We start from the raw sequence: 23,325 nt of genomic DNA on the forward strand, positions 1-23,325 counted from the left end.
GTTTTTATTTCATGTGACGTAAAACGAGCCCCTCCACTTCCACTGCGTCTGAGTCTCTGAGACACTGTGGCATGACTTCATGCCTGCGTGTCTGCTTTGTTCTCCCAAATGAATTGTAAACTCGGCAAGGGAGGGAGATTTCTTTTACATTCTCCCCAGCACTTAGTTCATGCTCCGCACTGTATGTGTTAAATAAATGTTGACTCTTCTGAATTTTTCAACTGTAGGAGGCAGTCTTCAAAAAGTTCATGGAAAAAGGCATAGTAGGGAAAAACTTGTGCTTGGATTTCAATTTTTTTTTTGCACCAAGATAAATTTAGCTCTTGAATTTTGCTCTTCCACAAAGTTTTAAAAGTACCTTTGTTATCAGTCTGCTGGGGTTACGCTCGCCAAGTCCCACCGAACGTATGGCCCGGCAGTTCTGGAAGCTGGGTGGGCTGAAATGGAGGCAGTGCAGAACTGGATCTTCTGAGGTTGCAGGCAGCATCTCTCCTTGGCTTGCAGATGGCTCCTGCCTCTGTGTGTTCATATCCCCTTCCCTTGTCAGGACGAGGCCAGTCGACCTGGGCCACCCACCGGACTTCACCTTAACCCATCCCATCTGCAATGAGCCCATTTCCATAGATGCTTTCAAAGTATTTGGAGTTAGGGCTTCAACATGCGTGTTTGTGGAGGGGGCTGGGGGTGGGGGTGGGGGAGGGAGCACACAGTTCAGCCCATAATGGTTACCGACCCTCCCCTCCCCCATTCAGATGCCAGAACTTGGGAGAGGTGGCCTTCGAAGGCATTCATTAGCCCACGTGCTACCTAATGTATGTTTGTTTCTTCATGTGTATTTCCAGAATGGTTCCAGCTGCCGAAGCCCCAGAGCCTTCAGAACGTCTGTGACAGGTGAGCATCGCTTTGGAAAGTCACCCTTAAGCAGGCTGGAGGGTCACCTCCCTGCACAGCAGCCCCTGAGTCCCTCGAAGTGGGGCTCTGGGCCCCAGGAAGACGCCCCCGCCACAGCCAGCACCCCTGGGAGTGAGTCTGTTCCGTCTTTCCCTTGGAACCGTTTCACTTGCAGTGAGTTTGGTCATTAAAATTGCTGTGTGCCCCTCCGCCATGGCCCAGGCCCTGAGAACCAGGGTGCACTGGCCTGCGAGCAAACCTAGTGGGTTTATTCTTCTCTGACACAGAGAAACCAAATAACCTCATTGAGTGGCCCTTGGAGGGGGACTTGATTCATGGAGGTCATGCTTTCCCAGGCCCTCTCTACCCAGTCTCGGCTCAGACCAGGGCAGACTTTTATTACCAGCTTTCAACAAATCCCTAGTTTTCTTTTGCAGGGTAAAACAGATAATAGAGACATTCCGGGAATAGCTAGCTAACTAAGCTGTGCCAGGCAACGTCGGAGCTCAGAAGAGCGGCACTGTTTTCGGACAGTGACCAATTACAATAACCAGTATTATTTGATCTGAGAGTAATTAGCCGAGGCTCTGTTCTTTTTGCTTCAGTGAGGAGGCAAAAAGGGCAGTGGGGAAAACATCAGAGACAGGAGAAACGAGCTCAAATGTCAAAGCAAAACACACTCTCGCAGGTGGGGAGGGGACGGCGGGGGCAGGGGGATGCCCCCGCCAGGATCCTGGCTGAACACGTGACCGCCATCCTTGCCTGGAAGTGTGGTGGCGGTGGCCTCCCCCGACCCACTGCTCATGCGCTCTAAGAGGCTGCCACATCGTGCATTGGACACACACCAAGGCACACACAGTGAAACAGGTCGGGGCTCGTGGAACTGTGGACAACCAAAGGCCCTTTGACCCAGAGGGACCTTCATGCTCCGGTAACCGGAACTCACCGTTATTTGGAGACAGGTGCCTGGGGATTGCTCTTTACCATTTCAGCCACAATGGGTAAACTGCTTGCCAGCCATGGCTCGCTGATGCTGAGCTGGAGAGATCTGGACTTCAGCCTCTGGTTTTCTTTCCTTTTGCTCTTGGCTTCCAAAATCAATGGTAACTCCAAACCTGCAAACCACGGTGACACCAGCTGCTGCTGCTGCTGCTGCTGCTGCTGTCCCGTGGCTCTGCCCTCAGCCCTTCCTTCTAGAGCTGAGCGGGACTTGAACTCTGAATATCCCCATGACACTCACCACCTCAACCCATCCCCTTACTCCTGGCAATTTCTACTTGCCTTTGTTCACACTTTTGGCTTCTCTCAGTTCAAGTCTTCAAAGCAAAGAGTCACGTCTAGAGCGAGCCACAGGTGGCTACTTAAATTATTTTAAGTTCAATTTAAAATGCAGTTGGTCAGTTGCACTAGCCGTATTCCAAGGGCTCCTTAGCCATGTGTGAGTCATGGCTACCATATTGGATGGAGCAGACATAGGAATAGTTCTATCACCGGAAGTGATGTTAGACAGTGCTAGCCTAGGTTAACACAGGAGAAAATGCTAAGCCCTGTGGAAAGGACTAGTGTTAGGTGGGAGGTGTACTGTGTGCCCAGCAGATGGCTGCATGTACAAGAATGATTCGACTTGCGCATCTTCCACTGCTTTCCCAGGCCACAGCAGAGAGCTGGATTGGAAGTGGAGCGACTGGGAATCGAACCAGTGCCCATATGAGATGCTAGCACTGCAGGTGGCAGCTTTACCCACCATGCCACAGCGCCGGCCCCACATGTTTACCTTTAATCCTTCCAAATGACGTGCCTGTGCCAAAGAGAACTAAGGCTCAGAGTCATTCACCAGTATCCGCAGGGTTGTCCAGCTAAGCTAGCGGCAGAGGCAGGCCTCGCCTGGTCCTCGGGTCTCTGAGGATTGTCGAGTGAATGAGCCGCGAGTATGGGGAACCCAGCGCAGCCGGGGCATCCCTGGCTTTCCTCCCCGATTCCTACAGAGCAGCAGTGGAACCGTGCACAGGCCCGGGAGCAGTTCTCAGGGCCTCGCGACAGCTGTGACGGTGACCTCTTCACCGTGGACCTAGTAAGTACACACTCAGGGTTTAGATGGACGACCTGTAGGACAGCTCATCCAGGGCGTTTCTTCCTGGGGCCGAATGTGCAGCCGCCTCTGGGTATCTAACTGCACAGAGGCGAAGCTCCTTGTAGAAAAAAAGTCTGTACATTTCAGTATAGATGCAATTTTTTGTTGTTCAAGATTTCCGATCCACAGTGGATTGAGTCCCCGGCTGCCGAACTGGCGGATAGAGGGCTGCCTTATCGTGGGCGTCTACTTTACCACCACATCCTAAACTGAGAGCATTGAAAAGTATGCATTCTGTCCTTGCCCTTTTCTTCTTTCTAGGGGAAAAAAAATCAGAACTCTGTCTTGCTCACGGTGGCAGCCTCATTCTGCAGCACAAAGACCAATGGCAGCACGGGGAGTGAGGGAGCCGGCTTGTGTTAAGAAATTCAAAAGGTTGTCTCAGACCCCTGAGCGTCTGAGATCTGAGATGTGTTGGGAGTTGGGTTGGTAGACGGTGTTTCGTGCAGTCACAGAGCCTGATTTCCCTTTTTGCCTTACTGTTTGTATTTTCATCCTGAATTTTTAAAAATTACATAGAGAGATCCCAGCACCCAATACATCTTTTAAACTCACTGCCCAATGTTAAGCCTTCTAGTGACTTTTTTTTATAAACCACGTGGCCTGTGGCGGGTCAGGCCAGCTGCAGTGGAGTGGACACGGGCTGGGCCACTCGCAGAAATGGAGATGGCTGTAACTCTCTAGAGAACAGTGCCAATCAAATGCTTGAACCACGCTGTTGATCCTTCAACCCAAGGGTTTTGATTCTAAGAATCTATCCTGAAGAAATCACGGCACGTGTACACCAAGAGTTCTCTTTGAGGGCATTTGGCACAGTGTGATTCAAGTAGTACTCCTCTCCCCACAGCTCCTCTCCCCAAGTATCCCAGTGTGATGCAGTCATGAAAATGGCACCCTAGATGATCCAGTCGAGTGGAAAACGTAAGCTATAGCAGCATACAGTTTGATCCCTTTTTCCTAAGAAACAACAAAAAAAAGTAATCTGCATCAAAGTAAGGGACTAAAGAGAAAAATGAACCCTAAAATGGTAGTGATCGTCTTTGAGCGAAGGGGGTCCCCCCCGAATGCGGGATACAATTTTCCGAGTGTTCTGCAAGGCACCCGTATGATGTTGGCGATGGAACTCGTATCTCTCCTTGAAATGCAGCTAGAAAGAGAGGTTCGTCCCAGGAGTCTCTGCCTTTCCCACACTCTCGCTGCTTGGGTGGGAGGGCTCGCCTCACCGCCAGACACTGCTGGCGAGCTCAGGAGCGAACCTCGCGAGGCTTGCGGTGTTAACACATGGCCTCTGTGGACAGGTGCTGGGAGGCAAATTCACGTGCACGGCTTACAAGGAAGGGGGTGCCCCTAGTACCTCCATCAGCTTCCCCAGACCCCTGCATAAGCACGGACCAAGGGAAACCAAGGTCACGTTGCGGCTCCCGATCCTCATCAGCGAGTGGTTCTAAGCCACAGTTACAGCGGCCAAGTGGCCTGAGAGAAGACATGGATGATTGGGGTGGCGATGGCCAACAGCCACCTGCCCCCCACCACCACCTCCCCACTCCCCTCAAAGCCCAGAAATTCCTAGTTAACCAGAAAGTCTGTGAGGCTGCGCAAAGTGAACGTGGGCTCCAGTTTGGGCACACGCCCCCTCCCCCACCCTCCTGCCCAATAGTGTGGATGGAGCAGCTATGGTTTTTTTCCCATGAGATTTTCCCTGACTCCCCTGCCCAGTCTAGCCATTGGGCTCTAGTGAGTTGCACCAGCCTTCTCCCTCCTACCACCCCCCCCACACACACACACACCCTGCTTCCTGGACCTGCAAATACCTGGACCGGGCACCCTGGCTGCAGGATACACCTGCCAGCCCTTCCTCGGCTCATAAGCAGCCCTCTACCCAGCTCCCTCGCTCTCCTAACTGACCTGGCAATCTGTGAGGGCTGGGGATTGCACATTTCTTCTCCAACCTGGCTAGGAAGCCAAGGTCGCCACCTGTTTGCACAAGCAGTTTTATGTCATGGGAATGAGGCACCAGAAAGTTTCTTATGCAAATCTTAAGCAAATCACAACTCTGTGCCAGCTCTCCCAGCATCTCTGCACCCTGGCACCTGGAGGGCAAAGCGTACCTGCTCTTCCCTGCTCTGTGTTGGGGTATTTGACGTTAAGTCAGCCCATCTATTTGCGCTTGACTGAGGATCTGCTGAGGTGTTTCCTGGCCGGGCAACTTAATTCTCAATGGCAGACATGAGGCTGTGGTTGCTTTCCAGGATCCACATCATCCTGTCTCTTGCGGCTTGCACTTGTAACTCTCTCTGTGGGTTGTGCACATGGGGTGGCCCGGAATGATTGGCAAGACTTTCAAACAATTGCCGAGTAAATAGGGAACAGGAAGACCCACGGGCCTGCAGGCTACCCCCACCCCCTCACCCTCCCCAGCGTCACCCACACCTGCCCCTCCCTGCCTCTAGTCCCAGGCCAGCCGAGAGCCTTCATTCTCTTCCCCGCCACCACCCTGCTTCCTGCCGAGCACCTCAGATTTCTGCAGGCAACGCCTGTCCCCAAGCTTCAGCTTTCAGCTCAAATGCTACTTCCTCAAGGAAGCCTTCCCTGATTGCCTCCTTCCATCCTGGAGCTGTGTTGGTTCTGACTGCTGGAACACAGTACCTTAACCCGGGTAAGGCCGCCTGGAGGCCTGGAAGCTGAGAAGTCCTGGATGATAGAACAATCCGTGAGCACAGCAGCAGACGCTGGGTCTGGGCCCGCTTTGTCTGCCGCACAGATGTCCCCGTCTTGGGCTGTCCTCACGTGGTGGGAGGGGTGAGAGGGCACCCCCCAGCGTCTTTCAGAAAAGGTGCTCATGCCATTCACGAGGGCCCCACTGTCAGGCCCTCTGAAAGGCTCACCCCGATCCCAGTGCAGGCCTGATTGTGTCCACCACCCTCCCCACCTTTGGAGGGCCTGGCTTTGCCGATGGATCCTATAGTGAGGGCTGCAGGGATTCAGCCTTGGCGGGCGTCTCCCGGAGCCAGCCTTCAGTCACCGAGTCATGCATTCAACATCAGATCACCCTGAGGACTTGTCCCTACTGGGACTTGGGTACTTCATTCTCTCTCTCACTCTTGCTCTCTCTCTCTCTCTCTCTCCCCCCCCTCTGCACTGAGGAAGCCAGTTGGCTAACAATTGGTGGGAACTGAGCTTCAGCATCCCCCCCCAAGGCGTCATCCCCTAGAACCGCCTCTCTTCGCCTCCCCCCTCCAGGATCCTCCACGTGCTGTCCCCAGCCTGGGACAAGCTGTCCACCTGGCTTTTCCCTGGTCAGAGCTGCTGCGATTATGGATTGCTGTGTCTGTACTGATGGTTCCGCGCCCTTGATGTGTGCAGGGTGCCCAGAGACAGGGGGAGGGCGGGGATGCCCGCCTCCTTTTAGTCCGGGGGTGGGGGGACAGGTAAGGCGTTCAGTATGGGGCTCCTTTTCCCGCCGGCTGCCCACCTAACCATGCCGAGAAAATGCGCCTTGAAACATCCTTCTAAGCTGCCATACCCTCTGCTTTCTGGGTTTGCCCCTTGATTTCGGAGAGGAAGGGCGGTTGCTGGAGAAACCCTCTTTTGCTTTGCCACTTTTGCAGGCTGGGCGGGGCTCCGGAAGCAGAAGACCTGGCCTCCCAGATGCTGAAGGGTTTTCCGAGAGCCCGCGTCTCTGCCCAGGAAGCACTTGGGCACAATTATTTTAGTGCGCTGCCATCCCAGCTGTACGAGCTTCCTGATGGTGAGTGGTGCGGTGTGTGTGTGTGTGTGCACCTGGGCGCGCACCTGTGTACCTGTACCTATGTGATTTCTTTTTCCCAACACCAGAACATCCATAGAATCTGCCCCCAGAAATGAAGTTGGAGATGATTTCCGCCCCTCTCCCCGCCCGGGGTGGGACAGCAACCTCTTGCCTGAGGTTCAGATGAGAACTTCTAGAACTCCAGAGCACCGGTAGGGAGGGGGTCAGGACTCTCTCGAAAGGCGGCACACTTTGCCTGTAGCCCCACTTCCACCAGGAGCCTGGAGCAGATCAAAGTCGCCTCCTCCAAGCTGTTTACTTTAGCCAGCATCTGCCAGGGCAAGCCAAACCAAAGCTTCTCACAAGCCCCTTCTCTCTTTCCATCCAGAGTAAGCTGATAGGCGACATGGATATGTCACGAGAGGAGAGCTGGGCCTTCCTGCTGGGTAACATGATGCTGCAGAAGGAAGTGCCGGGGTGGGGCGCTGGGGGAAGGGCAGCGTCCTCCCAGGCTGGCTGCCCACGGGGAAACCCAAGTTACCCTGCCCCTGCCCGGGGATGCGCCACCACCCGGGCAGGAGGTCACCCTCCGGATCTGCAGTCCGCCGAGTGGCCACGTGGTGGGCGCTCTCCTCGCCTTTCTGAGATCACGGCCAGGAAGGCTTCTGCGGAGGATGTGGGCAGTGGCTGACCGGGAGCGGGCGTGGGAGCCGGGGGCCACCCGTAGCTGGGGTTTCTTTGAAAACATCCAGCGGTCCATTGAGAACAGTCTGAGGGAGTCCTAAAGCCGGAGCAGAGGAAGGAGAGAAGGAGGGAGAGGGCGCTGGGATGGGAGGCGGCCAGGCAGCGAGCAGGGAGCGCCCGGGGGCCCGCTGGGTGAAGAGGGAGGCTGGGTGAGGGCTCCTGCAGTGCAGCTGGGCTCCGTCCACATCGCTGTTCTGTCTGCGTTCGAAGCTCCAAGTCTGGGACTCGTGGAGGTATTTTATTATTATTTGAGTGAGTCATTTAAGATCTCCAAAAATAACCATAATCATACAACTGAGGTTAATGTCTTACTTAACCCGCTATGAAGAGCCAGTCATTAGAATTTATTAAGTTGCCATTAAGTGTCAAGAACACATGAAGTGCTATAAAAAGTTGAGGAAAACAAGAGCCTTGGTCTTGGCCTCAGGGATCTCATGAAGTGGGCGGGGAAGAGGCCGAGGGAGAGGCGACAGGGCACCCGTGTGCACACATTCGCACAAATCCTATCTAAGCAGCCCGAAGCCGAGTGGGGTGGGCGGCACGTGTCCAGCGCGCCCAGTGTGCAGGGGCTAGAGTTGTGCGGCGAGATGGGTTAGGCTGCAGGTGACTGAAATGCGCTCTGCAAGGAGGGAGGGGCAGAGCATGGTGTGGGGCTGGAACACACGGCTCAGCAGGCCGGTGGTGAGCCTCTGCCTGCAGGGCAGCCCAGCGCCTCTCCCCTCCCATCCCACTGCCCTCTCTCTGAGCTGCTGAGGCTGTCCGTCGCTTTCTTCTCTCTGGCTTGGGACTTCTTTTACCACTTCATACAAGTGTCCACGCTTGGGTATCCATGCACACACACACACATCCTTCTTTCCACTTAAAGAAACTTCTCCCATCAGCCCTCCTCCAGGCTCTATTATTCCGCAGCCTGAGAGCTGCTACAGAGCCTCCAAGTTTCCCCGGGGCCCCAGCTTTGCCTGACAAAGGGTAATTAGGAAGAAAATCACTGTCCAAACTGATGTGTGCTGAGAAACGGGTGGGAAGCAAAGCCACCAACAGAGGGGGCCTGGTTGGGTGTGTGCATGTGTGTGTGGATGGGCTTGTGTGTGTGCGTACCTGTGTGTGTGTCTCTGTGTATGCACGTGCGCGTGAGAGCGAGAACCATCTGTATTCCTGCTCTGTTCACGCAGCCACAGAGCCCAAATCTACTTTGACACTTTTAGAAAAATGAAAAGATGGAATCTTACAGGAGCCTGCCTGCGCTGGGGGGGAGCTGAGGAGTGCTCACAGCAGGAGGGGAGTTGACTTTTCTTTATACATATAGGGGTTTTTCCATGCAGAGTTTAAATTATGCCTGATAAAAGGAGTTTCGTGGATGTTTCAGTTCTTTCAAATTCTCCTGGCTTCCTCCCAATTAAATGAGGTTTGTCAAAGCCACAGGGCTCTGCTGCTGCTGCCTCGGCGGACAAGCACTTCCTGCAGCGACATCTCGAATCCCTGAGGGAGAAGATGAAAGGGCCGGTGCCAAGAGACAGGGGCGGGCGGGCGGCGGATGAGATGTTTGTGTGTGTGTGTGTGTGTGTGTGGCTGCGTGTTGGCATGTGTACACACACACGTGTGTGCACGTGTGTGGTGGGGGGGTAGAAACGCAGATAGGGACAGGGTCACAGGACATGGAACGAGCTGATAGGAAAAGCAAAGCTACCAGCAAAATTGGAAAGAAAATGAGGGGAAGAGAGAGAGAAGCTGCTAGGGCCAGTTTGTACATCTTCATGACTGCGGGCCTCACCAAGGGCCCATGCTGTACTTGGGCAGGCATTATTTGAATGGCAGAGTTAGAGAGAGAAATATCTTCCCATCTGCTGGGGCTGGACGAGGTCAAAGCCAGGAGCCAGGAGCCAGGAGCCTCCTCCTGGTCTCCCACGTGTGCAGGGGCCCAAGCACTTGGGCCGTCCTTTCTCAGACACATGGGCAGGGAACTGGAGCAACCAGGACTCAAACTGGTGCCCACCTGGAATGCTGGCATCATGGCAGCAGCTTTGTCAACAATGCAGCCCCAGTGAGCATTTTTTTCTTTTTCTTTCTTTTTTTTTTTTATTTTAGATTTGTTTTATTTATTTGAAAGAGTTTCAGACACACACACACACACACACACACACCTTCCATTCACTGGTTCACTCCCCAGATGACTGCAACAGCCAGGACCAGGCCAAGCCAAAGCCAGGTCTCCTATGAGAGTGGCAGGGGCCCAAGCACTTAGGCCATTTGTTGCTGCTGCTGCTGCTGCTGCTTTTCCAGGCACATTAGCAGGGAGCTGGATCGGAAGTGGAGCAGCCGGGACTGGAATGGGATGGGTGTGTTGCAGGTGGTGGCTTAACCCGCTATGCCACCATACCGGCTCCTACTCAATGAGCAACATCTTGGGAGTCTCCGCTGCATACAGAGTGCACGTGCCAGGATCCCAGTTCCTGGCTACAGAGACACAGAATCTCCATCCCTGCGGTGGGCTGCCCTGGGGGTGAGAATTGTACAAAAAATAAGACATGTTCTTGTGGGTGATTCGTAAGGAGAGTTTCCCCGTTTCCCCCATCATAGCCATGGGGGAGATTTTGCGCCCTGGTCGCATTTCAGTACAAAATCATTTAGGGGCTTATATTTACATCGTTTTATTATTCTGGCTGCAGGATAACAGAGTTGTCACTTTAAAATATATTCCATTTCCCCTTTGATCTGGAAGATGCCAGCTCTTATTGTCTGCCCTCTGAAGAAGACAATTAGAGCATGAAACCTGTGACTGGGAAATCTGTGGAGAGCGGAAGGGCAGCCTAAAATCCCGCTGGAAGTGTGGTTTAGAAATGCCCTCCAAATGAAGCCGTTGCCCACATCCACGCACATCCATTTTCATCAAGCTGTGAAATCTACAACCACGCTTCCCCTAGGTGGTGGCAGTCAGTCTAGAGCCAGGGCAAATTCCCCGGAGGGTTATCAGCCATGAAAACACACACACACACACACACACAGGAATTCCAGGCTCCGAGGAAAAGCCTGAATATGAGCATGGCCAGCACATGGGAACTTCCGCCAAGTCCTGACATTCTCCCTTATTGACTCTTGCACACCTGAAGAAACATTGGTTGGAGGAGAAATTATTGGGAGTCCCTCTCAAAACACTCCCGCCAGCCAGCTAATTGCTTTCGCAGATGGCCAGGGAGGTGCGCTTCTCACCCAGGCACCAGGTTGCAGGCACACTCGCGGTCCTCGTGGCTGAGCTAGCGGGGCCGGACGGCAGCTGGGACAGCCACCACCTAAAATTAGGCCCTTGGCAACTCTGTAATCTTAGCTGCAGGTCCAGCCTCTTCATTTAGTTCCCTTTGCCCTCAGCATGAACTTGGGCTCTGGGAAAGGAACACTGTTTAATGATGGGGGTGGGGGCGGTGGCCAGGGAGAGTAGAAAATCATTAAGCTGCCCCTTCTGGAAACTGGCTCCGCTCTGTGCTCACCGGAAGCCTTCCAAATGTTACCCTTGGAAAGTTAAGACAGATTTTGGAACGCAGCCATTTTGAGCTTCAGACACTGATCCAGAAAAGTATTTTTTTATCTGGGGCAGTAAATGCCACGTGATTTAAGAGTCTGGTCCTTAAGCCACGGTACTTGATCGTCAAGACATCAAAGGCTGTCTCTCTCTCCCTGGGTTGGTCCCATTTTGCTATCCAAATCCCAGGCTTGAGTCTCTCCCCTTGCTTCCTGGACTAAATCCCCCTTCTCCTTTCAAACAGGTTTCGGCATCTTAGGAGCAGGGGGGAAGAAAAATCTTAAAACTTAAAAGCTTGCAATTGTTTCACGAGTAATTTTGCAAAAATGATGTGCCACAGGCCGTATCGCCACTGTGCACTTCTATACCCACAGGGACGAAAGGCAAGGGGCTCATTGCAATGCCCTCGATCCTATCCCCCAAGTTCTCCACAGGCCTCCCTCATATCACCCCATTCTGATCTGAGTGAAACTTAGTTTCAACCTGATAAAATATCTTCAGGCCTTGTTTTAGTATTCCCTCTCTAAGGTATCTGAAGATCCCAGCAATCTCTCTTCCCACCAGTCACTTCCATCCGGATGCCTTTAAATTCTTTGTTTCCAAATAACAGATTCCGTATCTCCCACTTTTTAGTCATTTTGCTGCCCTGTTTTGTTTGGAATCCCCCCCCCCCTTTTTTTTGTTCATCTGTAACTCCAGTGGGGGACATTCATTGTCCCCTGCTTATTCATTGAAGGTTTCCTGAGGGTCTATTAGGTGTGAAATTGATAGCACAAAAGCTAATTAGTCATGGACCCTGCCCTCAAAGAGCTTCCCGTCCTTAAGGAAATGAGACAATGATAGCAACAGCTTGGGACCTTGTAATCCCGCTTAAGGCTGAGTGAGAGTCCTGAGGAGGTAAGGATAGCTCCCGCTGTGGGGCTGCAGGGTGATTCTGTGAGTGGGTCCTGAGAGAGGAGGGTCAGGTGGCTAAGGGGGAAGGGCCTCAATGCCATGTGCCTCTTACAACTGTCCAACATCCTTCTGAGGTTGTCGCCTTTTCAGTAACAGTGGCACAATCTTAACTCATATACCATTAGAGTTGTTACTCCATCTGTGTTCTTCCAACAATGTAGACTTAAAAAAAAAGATTCATTTGTTTATTTGACAGGCAGAGTTATAGAGAGAGAGGGAGAAGCAGAGAAAGAGGTCCTCCATCCGCTGGTTCACGCCCCAAATGGCTGCAACAGCCAGGGTTGGACCTGGCTGAAGCCAGGAGCCAGGAGCTTCTTCCAGGTCTCCCACATAGGTGCAGGGGCCCAAGCACTTGGGTCATCTTCCGCTGCTTTCCCAGGTACATTAGCAGGGAGCTGGATGGGAAATGGAGCAGCCAGGACTCCCAGTTTAAGCATTCTTTACCATGTATTCATAAGCTTAGTTTAGCATTTTGTATGTTTCTGTAGGATTGCAAACCTGGTCTGTGTGTTCCTTTTATTATCCAGTCTACTCACAGTGTCAGGGTTTGGGGAACATGGAAAGAGGGAAGGGCGTTCTGAGTCCAGTCTGTTGATTCTACGCCACTTGTAAGAGTCGTAGATCCTCAGACTGACTCCCTCGTCCTGACAGAGCCCTTAAGTGGGTTGAGTGTGTTAGCACTCTGGGCTGTAAGAGTCTCCAAATGAATGTACATCTTTCAAGAAAGAGTCAGAGGGCCTGGGAGCAGGAAGGACTCTGAGACACCCTGCTGCGTACCTTCATCGCGTAAATGAGTCCCTGCCACCCACAGGAGAGCGGTAGCAGCTGCCTTCTGTCGGGCATCCAGGCACTTGGCACAAATTGCCCGTCACTGTACGTGCTAATGGGTAAAGTGGTGATTATCATCCCCACATTACAGGTTCCGAAACAGAATGAGAATGCTCAAAGTCACACAGCCCATCAGCGGTGCAGCCACGCCCTTGTCCCTCTGCTCGTTGCTCTTGTGAAGATCCATAGGAACTTGCTAGCTCTACAGCTATTTTAAAACCTTCCAGGCAAGAGCCCTCATGTTCCCGGGTGACATGGGTAACGCCTCAAAATCACTGGCCCCTTCCTCACTCCCGTCTTAGTCTCCGTTCTTTTTTTTTTTCTATAAGAACATACACAGCCACTCTTGAGTTTTAAGATTTCTTAACCAATGGCAGTTATTGTTTTTGATTTACTCTATAACTCATACACTGTTATAAGAAAAACACCAATAATTGAATGGAAAATGAGGCAAAGGCATAACATATCAACTTACACAAGAGGAAGCAAAAAGAGGACACAGCACATGGATAAATCTAGATTAATAAAAGTGTTTATTTCAGTAAGGTCTATAATGTTTTTAAAAATTATAAAATAAAAGAAATAATTTAAACTCCAGGAAAAAAATTGGGCAAATATTGACATACTGACTCAACAAACAGGGTCATTTCCCATTTCAAACAATAGGGCGAGAGTTTGGTGCTGTGGCTAAGGTGCTGTTTGGCAGGCCCTCATCCCATATCAGTGAGCCTGGATTAGACTCTCAGCAGCGTTCCTAATTCCATTTTCCTGTAATGTGTGGGGGAGGCAGCAAGTGATGGCACAAGGCATCGAGTCCCTGCCAGTCATGTGGGAGATGCCAGTAGAGTTCCTGGCTCCCATCTGGCCCAGCCTGCTTGTTATGGACATTGAGGGAGTGAACCAGTAGATGCCAGATCTCTCTCCGTCTCTCTCCTTTCAAGTACATAAATATTCTTATAAATGATAATTAACAGGAGGGCTAGGTGTTTTTGTGCTATGACATAAGCTAAAAGAAACTCAAATACAAAATGGTGTATCATAGCATACCTATGAAAACTATGCCTGTGAACAATCCTGAAAGGTAGTGTAGAAAAAGTAAAATGCTCTTCTAATTTAGGGAGATTGTAGGCCCCATTTTTTCTTTCGCTAAGTTTTTGCTAAAATTGGAATTAGATTATCTTCATCTTCTAAGAGTGAGTTAAAACAAGATGGAGCAGGGAGTCTGATCTCTGGATTGACAGTTAAAGAGTCTGTGTTTTCTTCCTTTTTTTTCTCAATGTAATGTGCAATTTTGGCCTTCGTAAGCCTTAGTTTCCCCATCCGCACAATGGGTTAACACTAGTTTCCTTTAGCCCAGATTGAACAGATGTTTGTTTTATAAAGCTTTTAGCTCACTGGATGCAAGGGTTCCTATAAATGCAGTCCTAGGAGAATGGAAAGCGGGAGGGAGAGGAAAAGATAAATAGGCACTAATTAATTTTAAAAGGAAAGATCACCCGCTTTAATCGGATATGCATATGTACCGTGCCCCTAGTCAGAGCTGTAAGTGCACTCCATGTTAGTTAGCAACTTCAATTTAAAGCACTGTGTGATCCTTTGGGCTTTGAAGATGGGAAGCCGATATACATACACATGAGCTAAAATTACCGCGTGGTCGCGAGGATCTGTGCACCCTGAATAATTAAATGCACTGAGCAGCTCCGGCTGACGGACGGGTGAAGCAGAAGAGGCGGGCAAAAACCACGTGACAAGGGGAATTCGGAGACATTTTGAAATGAGAGTTTCATCTCTAAGCTTTCTTTTCAACTTGTGTTTTCTCTTTTCGCCATTACAGGCAAGTAAAAGAGATTTGATTATCTTGTTTCCTGTGAAAGGCTATTTAGCTCCTCAATCCTATTAAAGTCACTTTTCTGCACTCCAGTGCACTGAGCCTTGCCCAGGTTATCAGCCCAGGAAGAGTAAATGGAGACACCAGGATCAGATTTCCAAAGCAAGGAAAGTTAAAGCAAAGTTTGAAAGGGGTGACAGCCAACAGCCATGAGCTTAGGGACTCAATTAGACTGAAAGACAACTATCTCATTATCTCATTCTGCAATGATCTAAATACATAAGAATCTAAAAGTTTTAAATAAACTTGTCCTACCGACTGTCTAGATGACTGAATTTCCCTTCTCAAAAAATTTTTGAACACCCACTTTCGTATTTATTTATTCTAAGCGCGAAGCAGCTGCGGTAATTATGCTGTCAGATTCAGTAACTAATGAGGAGTCACCAGGGTGGAAGGGTTTGCATTTGTGAGATTGCTGAAGGAGAGCCGCACTCCGCTTTTTTCTTTCTTTCTTTTACTGTTTTCCTTCACCTCCCCCCTTCCTTCTTCTTCTTTTTTTTTTTTTTTTCTTTTTCTATGAGTTGGGAAGGAGTCTGCTAGTCCACAGTCAAACTGAAATCCTTTTGATTAACTGGTTGCCTTCCCAGCGCTGATCTGCCAGATAATACCTCTCTCCCTCTGTCTCACTCACACACACACACACACACACATCCCTTCCTGTTTTAGAGGAGTTGATGTTCGGAGGGGTAAGAAAACCTCAGGGAAATCCCTGCACTGCCTGCCACTGTCCCCCAAGCGTGAGGGTCCGTCCCCTGAGAGGAGTTCCCCAGCCGGTTTGCATTGAGTCATCTGTGACGTGTGTGCACTGCTGGTTTTAGCTGTGCGATTGTTGATGCCATGACGTGAACTAGAAGCAAAGAGCACGCAGGAGTGTGGACTGTCCCTGTGAGCACGTTTCGGGTGCATCCACAAGGCCTGATGCCTCCCCCTCGCAGCCTTGTAGGTCCGTGCCCCGCCCCAATCCAGAGGAGGAGCTGAGGCCACAGGTCGCCCCCAGCACCTATGCCTGATGTATGGGCCATGCAAGGCAGGTTTCTACCCTTCCTTTGCTTGTGAGTGGCCTCCAGCCAATAATGTTAGTAAGGCATTGAATGCTTTGGGTGTACCAAAGATAGGAGCACCTCTTTTTTGTTCAATTAGGAGAGATGTTGAGCAACCCATGTTTGGGTGAATTGTGGAGAAATGTCCCTGTGGAAGGATGCCCTGAGCAACTGTCATGGCGGTGCTAGGGCCATGGTGTGTCTCCTGCGTCCTGCTGTTTTTCTCAGAGGGTAGCTGTCTACGCCAATGATTGTAGCAATGGCTACTACTTATTACCGATGTGTTGTAGGGGCTGGCGCCATGGCTCACTTGGCTAATCCTCCACCCTGCAGCGCCCGCATCCCATATAGGCACCGGGTTCTAGTCTCGGTTGCTCCTCTTCCAGGCCAGCTCTCTGCTGTGGCCCGGGAAGGCAGTGGAGGATGGTCCAAGTGCTTGGGTCCCTGCACCCACATGGGAGACCAGGAGGAAGTGCCTGGCTCCTGGCTTCGGATCGGTGCAGCGCCTGCCGTGGTGGCCATTTGGGGAGTGAACCAACAGAAGGAAACCTTAAAATAAATAACAACAACAACAACAAAAACCAAATGTGTTGTGTGTCAGGAACCACACAAGATGGTTTGCATATATTATCTTCCTTAACCTTATAGCAGTCTGCCAGGAAATCTTATTTTCCCCATTTGTGGATGAATCTCTTACATTATTCACTTTTGGAGAACTTGATCCATAGCTTTAGTGTGATAAGCATCAGGAACAAGAGATGCTTGACAAACCCGGGTGTTTATGGAGATGCAAACTGCCTGGATTCTGAGCCAACCAAATGTAGACAGTACCGACTTACGATGGATTGGTTTATGATTTTGATAGTGGAAGGAAGTGAAAACCAGAAGCATACAGTAGAATCCATACAATCAGCCCGCAGTGTCTGAGGCTCTGGATCTGGGGTTTCCATCATCCATGGAGTCCATCACTCAGAAAAGATCCAATCAACCATATATTTGGGGAAAACAAATTGTGTGTACTATACACAGATGGGCACTTTTCTTGTCATTATTTTCCAAACAATACAGTATCACAGCTATTTACACAACATTTACATTGACTCAGGTATTCTAAGTAATCTAGAGATGACTTAGAGTATACAGGCGGGCATATGAAGGTGCTATGCCACGCATCGTGCCACCAGATATAAGGAACTTGAGCACCCACAGATGTTGGCATCCTCAGGAGTCCTGGAACCAGAGACTCAGAGACAACTTGACTTCAGATCTGGAATCCTGACCCTTATCAAAGCTGGTAGCAGACTCTTGCAATGTTGGGCAGTGGCAGCAGCTGCAACGCACAGGCAGTCATGGGGTGTGAGGGTGAACGACCCGTATGCCACGGGGTCCTGTGTTGGTAAAATGGCATGGACTGCAGGTTAAGTGTTTCAAATGCGTTTTCCACCTGCATTGAGTTCATCAGAACGTAAACCCACTGTAAGTCAAGGAGCATCTGTACATGAATCAGAAGGTAAAGTTCATGTGTATTATTTAAAAAAAGGATTGCTCTTAATTTACAAAAGCTGCACCTTAGGGTCTATTTAAATAGATTGCCCGATGTAGCCAATGGGATTTGAAAGTTTTCAAAACTATCCAGCCCGGCCTGATGCTCACGCTCTGCCAACATCAGGACCACAGTCCAGAGTCCTGGACATGAACTCCCATCACCCCCTGATTCAAATCCTTTCTCCAGCTTCTCTTCTATTGCATCTTGCTGTAACCACCAAGTGTCCTTGGTGCTCTCTCCAACACTTCCCTTCCTCCATGCCTCCACTCACGCTGCTCCCTCGTCCAGGAATAGCCTCCCTGGAAGTCCTTCGAGGCTCAAAGAGCTCCAAGTCTATGTTTTTCCAGGGCCCCATAGCAGACTCAGGCAGAGGGGTTGTCCTAATTGTTTGCACCTCACTTTTGGCCCTAGTGTGTGTGTGTGTGTGTGTGTCCCAGTCCTATTCCTAGTTTTGCCAGCCTCACACCTAGCATAATGTGTTGTCTATGTGTTCAGCTGGTAAAAAATGCATTGAACTGAATTAAATAGAAAGCACTTGACAAGTATTAGTAGATTCAGTAAAGCGAGTCACCCGAGTCAGTATAAATTATTGGCAAATGAATATGGCTCATGTTTTGACGTCTCCTCAGGTGACAAATATTACAGCAGACAGATAGATCCGCTGTGACAGATCCCGGAAATAATATGTTGATGCTTCTCTCTTTTCCTCCCTACAGAGGAGTCTTTGTTTACAGTTGCAGGAGTGAGGCTAAAGCCAGAGATGTGTGACCTCTTGGCCTCCTACCAGAAAGGTCGTCACCCAGCCCCGTTTAGCAAATGCTGGTGAAAAGACGGGGCGAGGTCACCACGACCCTTCCAGGTAAGTGGTCCCAGCAGCGAGGCTCCTGTGGACAGAACTGAAACGTAATCACTGCCAGGTGGACAGACATTGTTCGCCGAGTCAGACCGCCTCTATGCTGTGTGGAGCTCTAGGGACAGGTGGCCTGGCCCCTCAGGACCGTGTCCTGATGTGGGGAAAAGGGCCTTACCTGTCTCTCCCACACCCACAGCAGCCAAGGGGCTCCAAAGACAAAACTTGCAGATGACTCAAGACCTTCAGCAGACATAGGACAATAATGAATGGCAGCCGACCTGGTCTTCCCTTGGCTGGGTGGTTCTCTCAACCGACAGGACAGAATCCGAGGTGGGGGTGACCAACCATCCCAGTGAGCCCAAGACCCAGGGGTGTTCTGGGATGCAGGATGGTCGGTGCTGAAGTTGCCACAGTCCTGGGTAGGCCAGCACACTTGGTCATTCTGGTGGTGCAAACTTCCTTCCAAGGTAATCCTAAAGAGGGAAGAGTGCGAGGGAGGATTTCCCCAAAGCTACTGTATTCTGCCGGCAGGTGCAAGAGGTCAGACGGGACAACCCCAAAGCCTGAGTAGTACAGACACCACTGGATGTCATTCAGGCGCTTCCCATATGAGGGCAGAAGGGACAGGAAACTAGAGGAATCAAGGTGGAACCCATGAACAGGCCAGCCGGCCAGCCCTTTAGGCTCTATGCCCGACTTCTGGGCATTCTACTACTATTGACCACCTTCTCGGCAAACACAGCTTAGCCAGCCTTCCTAAGGGAGCTTTTGAGGCCTGGAGGTAACCACTGCCACACTCTCTACCCACCCCTCTCTCCTTAGCGTCACTCCCATGACAGAATTCAACTCCTCATCACTTTCTCTTGGATCTCTACCTTTAGCTGTCACTTGCCTTCTGGTTCTCCGAAAATGATCTTGCTTCAAAGAACAGGAGAGTGTAGAATTAGAGCTGTTCCCCAGAGCATTTTAGGGAATACTTAAGTTTGTATTTTGAGAAGGTGCAGTTGGAATTAGAATCGGCAGTACAATGATATGGTATTTCCCAAGCAAAATACTTCCTGGAGCACTTTTTACTGGGTAATTGTGCCATTTCAAACATGCTGGTCATGAGAACAGGATGAACTTTCATTGCAATCTATACAGTGAAGTGTTTGCCCCTCGTAAAATGATCAAAGACACAGATGAAAATGGTCCCAGTTGTTGGTGCTCCTAAGCATTATTGTTCTTTCATTTTTGTTGTTCAGTCTTTTGTTTCACTCGGCAGCCAGGAGACAAGGAGATCGCCCTGTCTCTCTGGCCTGCGGGGGGACCTTCCACAAGGAATTGTTATCTGTGGACATACATTGGTCACAATAGAAAATCAGCTCAGTGCAGCAGTCAAGCTGCATGCCTGAGCCCCGGCTGAAGAAGGGAGGAGGAAGATGTAGTCTCTGTTGGTGTAATCTCCTGATGTCCCTAGGCTGTGGTACTCAAATAAGGAGATAAAACCGGTAGGGGCTGAACCACAACAGGGAAGAACTAGAGCAATTAGACTGTTTAATAAATGGCTTGAGATCCGCAAACCTGAGCGTGCTGGAGTTAAAGAGACTAAAAGCCATAATCGCATGGACACTGGGGGCCTGTAGAAGGTTTCCACTGAGTTGAATTTATGTTAAAATATTCACTTTTCAGGAGAGTCTAAATGTAAATTGGGGTATTTAAGAATTGGTAACTGGCAGTGATGCCTCAACATCAAGACTCTGGAAAGATCTTCAAATTGTCAGTTTCAGGCATGGAAAAAATGTGTAACTGATGTCTACCACAGAGAAGTAGAGGGGAACTGAGGTCTCCTGGGTACTTGCTTACCATACGCCTGATACTCCAGTAGGCACCTTACTTACACCTCTTGTTTCAAAGCTTGCCATGTGTGAGTGGGTTGTGGTGAGTTACAGCTGTAGTTTGGCCATCGGGAGATAGATTGTGATTATGAAGCTTCTTAGTTCTTCTTACAGGGGCAAGATGCTGCCCTCCTTATACTTCATCACCCCTCTTCTATCAATACTTATAATTCCCTCACTAACTGCAATAGAGTTTCACAGGTGTCCCTTACCGGATCTGTGCTGTTGTTCGTGATTTTGAATTTGCTTATTCTTCATTCCCTTCTAGGGCTACATTCCTGCTGTTTCCTTTCTCCTTTGCTTCTGCTTCCTAAGAGGCTTCCAGTCTAACTCCATTCTGGATCAGAGGTTTTATACATCACCTGTGACCAGGCGTATTTTAAATAAGACGTTCAAGGCAACGGGTGCATCATGCCTGAAGAGAAAGCAGTGGAAGGTTATAACCATTGTCGTCTGCCTGAAATTTAACAGTGATTGGCTCAAAAGGTAGATAGAGACAAAGACAATGAGCGAGGAGGGCTCCTGAGTAATTTCACCCATTTTTTGTCATCGGGGTGAACCCTAGCCCGGAAGGTCCATTTCCTAACAGGACAGGTGCAGGGCTGACAGTTGAGAGAAGGTGGAGATGGAGTTGCTGCTCACAGAGGCCCATCCCTCCTGCATTCACTTAGACTTTCCCCCAACAAAAGGACTGCTGTGGCAAGGGGGGGATTAGTCTAAAGGTTAGAAAAGTCTCCAGGGAAGATGGCTTCTTGGATAAAGTTGTCAACAAAAGAACTTGCTTAAGACTCTTTGTAATGACTTCCTAGGGGGAGCTTCTTCCTCCACTAACTGGATTAGCAGAAGCGGTTACCATCCAAGCCCACCCAGACTTTAGGAGATGGAATTAAGCTGTCCCCTACCGCTGGATCGGAATTGTCTGTGGTGATGGCAGAAGTGGCGATTTGGTGGTGGCGAAGATACTGAAGCAGATGAGAGCAAAGAGTTCCAGAGATGTAATCCAAGTCCTGTTGCCCCATCAGACACACCTGCACGCGCACACACACTAATGCTCAAGTAAAATGAGAGGCCTGTCTTGGCGAACACGCGTACCATTTTGTATGAGGACTGCTTCTGAAAGAAGCCAGGGAAACAAATTACTTCTGGCGAGGGATCATTTCAGGAAATAGAGTAACCTAGAAACCAGAGACCACTAAACTTGCACATCCTTTAGAAGAACAAAGAGGAACTAATTAAGAGAGAACTTGAAAATAGTAATTGTCCACCCACTGTCTGAGAAGAAAAAGTGTATAGAGGTAGTGCAGAGAAATCTACCTGAATGAATATTTGATCATAGAAAGGCCTTTGAAAAGCCCATCCAGATATACCCGAGAGATCACACAGCGTGTGCTGGCTGATGGGGAAGACAGGTGCGCTCTAAGCACAACGGTCACTCTCCCTAGAGAAAGACTGATGGTGGTTGGCACACGTTCAGTCTGGAGTCCAACTCTGGGCAATCACGTGAAGAAAACCGGACAAAGTGCATAACCTACACATACAGCTCACTTTACTAAGTTCTATTATTCATGTATTCTGTTTTACAAAAGGGGAAACAGAGGCTCAGCAAAGTGCAACCACTCCTGGGTGGCAGCAGGCGAGGGTTCCCATGGAGACCTCAGATCTGCTTATCTGCAATGTGTGTGGTTCTTCCAGCAATCACACACTTACCAGATTTGCATCTCACCAATCTGGAAGAGAGAACCGGTATTTAGCACTGGATCATGATTCAAACGACTGAGACCGCATGAGAACCAATGAGCAAGAAGCCAAAACAGCCTCTATTCCTATCAGGTGCATCTGATTTAAATTCTTATCTATCGGCTTAAAGTATCTACAACTTAAGTGAGGCTGTGACTCTGTGGAAAACAGCATTAATATGATGTGACTGTCCCCAGAAGACAAGGCTAATACTTTCAGGCTATGTAAATAAAGGACCATCTTGTATCTAAGAAGGGAAATTGTTTACTATCTCATGATCAAATCACCTTTAAATTATTGTTAGATGCAACTCCATTCATGAGATTTTAAAAGAAACATTGAAGTCAGTATTTCTTGGGCATCTATTAGTTTGCAGGTCTAATTCCATTTAATCTTCTTAACAAAACCAAGACAGGTATGGTTAGTCCTCATGTTGTAGAGAAGAACGTTCAGACTCAAATATAAGTCGCTAGGAGTTGATGCCCCCAACGTCTGCTTGCCTCAGCCCACCGAGAACTTTGTGCTGCACGCTCCAAGGAGGGCTGTGGGAGAACAAGGGGCCTGCAGACCAGGGAGCGGGGAGGAAGAGCTGCAGAGTAGGGAAACTCCACGCAGAGGATTAAGAACTCCCAGAAAGCAGCTGGCCTCCACTGGGTGGCCACGGAGCTAGGACAAGCGACTGGAAGCTGGGGGATGCTACTTCGGTTCAGCAGAAGGAGTTCGGGAACACTTTTCACCTGTCCACTGATGTATTCAATCCCCAGAAGCCCAGACTCCCTCTGCCTCGCTGAAGGCAAGGGAAGCTGTAGGAAGGCTTCTCACATGGGAGATGAGAACAGCTCACCTCTGAGTTTCCATCTCATTCCAGGCTCTCTAGCGACTTTGGAACAACAGTACAGCTGGAATCGTAAAAAGCATGATGCAAGAATGGGCCAATTCATGTTATGTACTAGAAAAGGATTTTTTTCCTAAACTGGAGGTTGACAAGGTTATCCTCTTTCGTCACAAGGGAAGATAAATCGAGGTGGGCACTGTGGTGCAGCAGGTTGGGCTGCCTCTTGGGATGCCCACATTCAATATTGAAGTGCCAGGTTCGCATCCCAGCTCCTCCGCTGCTGATGCGGCTTCCTTGCCTGAGAGTCAGCAGATGACGGTGCAAGAACTGGAGTTCCTGCCACCCGCATAGGAATTCCCAGTTCCCAGCTGCAGGTGTTCCCAGCTCAAGCTGTTGTAGGCCTGTTGTAGGATGTGAACCAGCAGATGGAAGATCCCTCCCTCTGTGTGTGTGTCTGTCTCTCTCTCTCTTCTTTCAAATAAATGATTTTTTTTAAAAAAAAACAAGCAAACATAAATTAGGCTGTGCTTTCATCTTTTTTCTCTTCTAATTAATGGATTTTCCTGCTCAAAAGCTTAATAAAAATTATATATTACAATTGAAAACATCATTCAAATCTTCCTTCATTCCTTGATTGCATGAAACAAGTACTCCAGATGGGTTTTTTTTTATTATTTTGTTTTATTTATTTATTTTTTTGACAGGCAGAGTTAGACAGTGAGAGAGAGAGAGTCAGAGA

General features: G+C 49.7%; 1 protein-coding gene across 1 annotated transcript in view; it reads left to right on the plus strand.

Annotated features, from left to right (window-relative positions):
- The window catches only part of CDK15 (cyclin dependent kinase 15), a 104,882-nt gene extending 81,843 nt beyond the window's left edge, over window positions 1-23,039 (plus strand). The window contains exons 12-15 of the mRNA XM_062190028.1: window positions 843-891; window positions 6,631-6,770; window positions 18,001-18,143; window positions 20,283-23,039. Coding sequence (XP_062046012.1) covers window positions 843-891; window positions 6,631-6,770; window positions 18,001-18,110 — 299 coding nt within the window. The 3' untranslated portion in view covers window positions 18,111-18,143; window positions 20,283-23,039. The remainder of the gene's footprint in view (window positions 1-842; window positions 892-6,630; window positions 6,771-18,000; window positions 18,144-20,282) is intronic.
- Window positions 23,040-23,325: the final 286 nt, after the last annotated feature.

Source organism: Lepus europaeus, chromosome 1 (assembly GCF_033115175.1).
Source record: "Lepus europaeus isolate LE1 chromosome 1, mLepTim1.pri, whole genome shotgun sequence".
Taxonomy (NCBI): domain Eukaryota; kingdom Metazoa; phylum Chordata; class Mammalia; order Lagomorpha; family Leporidae; genus Lepus; species Lepus europaeus.